The sequence below is a fragment of the Pongo pygmaeus genome, chromosome 7, assembly GCF_028885625.2.
Source record: "Pongo pygmaeus isolate AG05252 chromosome 7, NHGRI_mPonPyg2-v2.0_pri, whole genome shotgun sequence".
In the NCBI taxonomy this organism is placed as follows: Eukaryota; Metazoa; Chordata; class Mammalia; order Primates; family Hominidae; genus Pongo; species Pongo pygmaeus.
The window spans coordinates 7357497-7360503 of record NC_072380.2 but is presented as its reverse complement, the minus strand read 5'-3'; the positions used below and the strand labels follow the sequence as shown (position 1 = coordinate 7360503).

Genomic DNA, 3007 nt, shown 5'->3' with positions numbered 1-3007 from the left:
TGGTGTGAAAGGAAGGAACTCAAGTGCAGGTGGTAGGCCACCTCCTGGCCCAGGCCTGGGTGCACTCTGAGGGGACACATGTAGTCACAATCCCACCCTCCCATTCTCCTTCTCAGAGGAAGGAAGCCAGCATCCATCTGCCTCATCTCTGTCCCATGGGGAAGACGGGGAGTTTCAGGGGATTTTCCACATGAATTTCACCAGCTCAGATCTCCTAGGGGGACAGGGCCCACCATGCTCCCGGTGCTGCCAGAAGCCCTGAGCCTCTCCAGGGTTCCTGGGTCTGAGCCAGCCCTGTATCATCCCCAGGAGCTGAATGTCCCAGCAATGGATAGAATTAGATGGAAAGAGCTCTCAATTTGGCCTGAGACTGTCCCCAGATAGGAAAAACAGGACGTCCCACAGAGTGTGCAGCAGGTGAGTGGCAGGTTATAGGCCCTGAGTTTGAGTTTGTTCTCCTGTGAGACAGGCCCAGCCCTTGACTCCATTCATATACTGGGTTTTAAATGGCACAAGATAAGAGTAATTTTCTGGTCCCAAGAGCAGGAGGAAGGGATTTTCTGGGGTTTCCTGAGTCGAGATTTGCATAAGATGTGCTGTGTGTGCATTGTTCTTTGAGGACCATTCTCTGACTCACCAGGTAAGTGGTTGAATTCTAATCTCTGTAATGAGCATTGCAGCCAATACCAGTTCTGAACTCTACCCGGTGACCAGGGGCCAGGACCTTTATAAGGTGGAAGGCTTGATGTCCTCCCCAGACTCAGCTCCTGGTGAAGCTCCCAGCCATCAGCCATGAGGGTCCTGTATCTCCTCTTCTCATTCCTCTTCATATTCCTGATGCCTCTTCCAGGTGAGATGGGCCAGGGAAATAGGAGGGTTGGACAAATGGAAGAATGGCATAGAATCTCTCTGTCTCCTCTCATTCCCCTCCACCTATCTCTGCCTCATCCCTCTCTCTCCTGCCTCTCTCTCTCTGTCCCCTCCATCCTTCTCTCCTGCTTCTCTCTCTTCTTCCCTCTCTCTCTCTCTTTTTTTCTGTCTTTCTTTTTCCCTCTCTCCCCAGAGCACATCTTTCTTTCTGTTTCCTTTCTTCTACCCACACTTTTAGACTGAGTAGACTGAATGCCCTATTTAATTGAACCAAGAATTGTTTCCTTCAATAGAAAAGGAGTTTGAGAACCCCATGGACACCTCACTCTCTCTTCTAAGCCAATATGAAGGAGCACAGTAGCTTGTAAATCTCATCTCCTCACTGCTTTCCATGCTGCAACTGCTAAGACTATGGTTGAAACCTGTTAGGTGACTTTTTTAAAAAAAGACAGCAATTTTGACTTTATCTAAAGAAAGTAGTATAGAATGTCATTTTCTAAATTTTTATAGTTAAAGGATAGGTACTGCAACCTAGAGAATCCCAGATAATCTTAAGGTGCAGCCTATACTGTGGGAACTACTGCGGCAGACACTCTGCCCCCAGGACTTTTCTGATCAGAGGCCCTGAGAACAGTCCCTGCCACGAGGCCACTGCAGGTTCACAGGACAGGGAGGGCCCATTGAAACCAACTTTTAAGCCTGGATGCCTAACCTTCATTTTCTCCTTGATATTATGAAAATAAAATAAAAACCATGAAAGGATAAAAGAGGGAGAGTGGAAGGGAAGGATGGAGAGAGGGAAAAAGAAAATTTGAGAATAAAACCTAAAACAGTTAATCACATAGATATTAAATTGTGAAAGCCTCATTTTACCAATTTTATTTATGAGTCCTGGGTTTTGTGAGAACAACGGGGCTCTGAGAGGCACCAGAGACCTCATATTTTCCAACACCTAGAACAGTATCATGAAGGAAGGCAGGGAGGCAGGCAGGCAGGGAGAGAGGAAGGGAGGGAGGGAAGGAGGGAAGGAGGGAGGGAGGGAGGGATAAAAAAAGAAGAATGAGGTTGAAACCAGTACTTAGATATTAGAAAAAAGCCATTACAAATGTTTATTTCTATGGCTAATTGTGGTTTTCAACTGTAAGTTACTTGGTGTTAATTTCATATTAAACAATTTCAGTGAGTTGCATCTTTTTACCCCATCTCAGCTCAAATACTTAACAGACTAAATGATTTGAAAAATCAAAAGGTTACTGGGTTGTGTGTGTTAAAATGGCGGTATAGTGGCTTTGATGTTATCTTCTTGTGGTGGAGCTGAATTCACAAGAGATCGTTGCTGAGCTCCTACCAGACCCCACCTGGAGGCCCCGGTCACTCAGGAGAGATCAGGGTCTTTCACAATGAGGTTCTACAAAAATAAACATCCCCCAAACCACAGCAGTGCCAGTTTCCATGTCAGAAACTTAGATCCAAATGATTGACTCGCATCTCATTATCATAATGGAAAAGCCCAGGCTTAGGAAAGAAGCCCACTGTGGATTTACTCAGGGTGATACTGACACAGGGTTTGTGTTTTTCCAACATGAGTTTTGAGTTCTAACAGGCTGTTTGCTCTTTTTGTGTGTTTTTTCCCTGTTAGGTGTTTTTGGTGATATTAGCAATCCTGTTACCTGCCTTAGGAGTGGTGCCATATGTCATCCAGGCTTTTGCCCTAGAAGGTATAAACATATTGGCACCTGTGGTCTCTCTGTAATAAAATGCTGCAAAAAGCCATGAGGAGGCCAAGAAGCTGCTGTGGCTGATGTGGATTCAGAAAGGGCTCCCTCATCAGAGACGTGCGTCATGTAAACCAAATTAAACTATGGTGTCCAAAGATACGGAATCTTTATCCTAGTAATTGTGGTCATTGTGTGATGTTGGTTTGGGCAGGCCATCTCTAATATCCTTGAAACATCCTTTTCCGCTCTCCAGGCAGGGGTCAGGGATGCCACAGTGGGGCTTGGAGTGCTTTCCAGGGTCACAGGCATCTGTTTTCTTTGGATCCCTTGACCTTCCCCATTTATTCCCGGCATTTTCCTAGAACATGTGCTTTGCTCCTCCTGCATCCTCCCCTTGCATGCCATCACCTACCCCACAT

At 46.0% G+C, this 3007-nt stretch overlaps 1 protein-coding gene across 1 annotated transcript; it reads left to right on the top strand.

The window, feature by feature from the left end:
• The first annotated feature begins 756 nt into the window (after positions 1–756).
• On the top strand, positions 757–2752 carry LOC129042830 (defensin beta 4A). Its single transcript, XM_054499147.2, has 2 exons — positions 757–850; positions 2510–2752. Exons 1-2 carry the CDS (start codon positions 793–795, stop codon positions 2644–2646), a joined length of 195 nt encoding a protein of 64 aa, XP_054355122.1. The 5' UTR covers positions 757–792; the 3' UTR covers positions 2647–2752.
• Positions 2753–3007: the final 255 nt, after the last annotated feature.

Coding starts and splice junctions, on each gene's coding strand:
- LOC129042830 (XM_054499147.2), top strand. CDS start 793: ATGAGGGTCCTGTATCTCCTCTTCTCATTCCTCTTCATATTCCTGATG. Junction 851..2,509: donor ATTCCTGATGCCTCTTCCAG/GTGAGATGGGCC, acceptor TTTCCCTGTTAG/GTGTTTTTGGTGATATTAGC.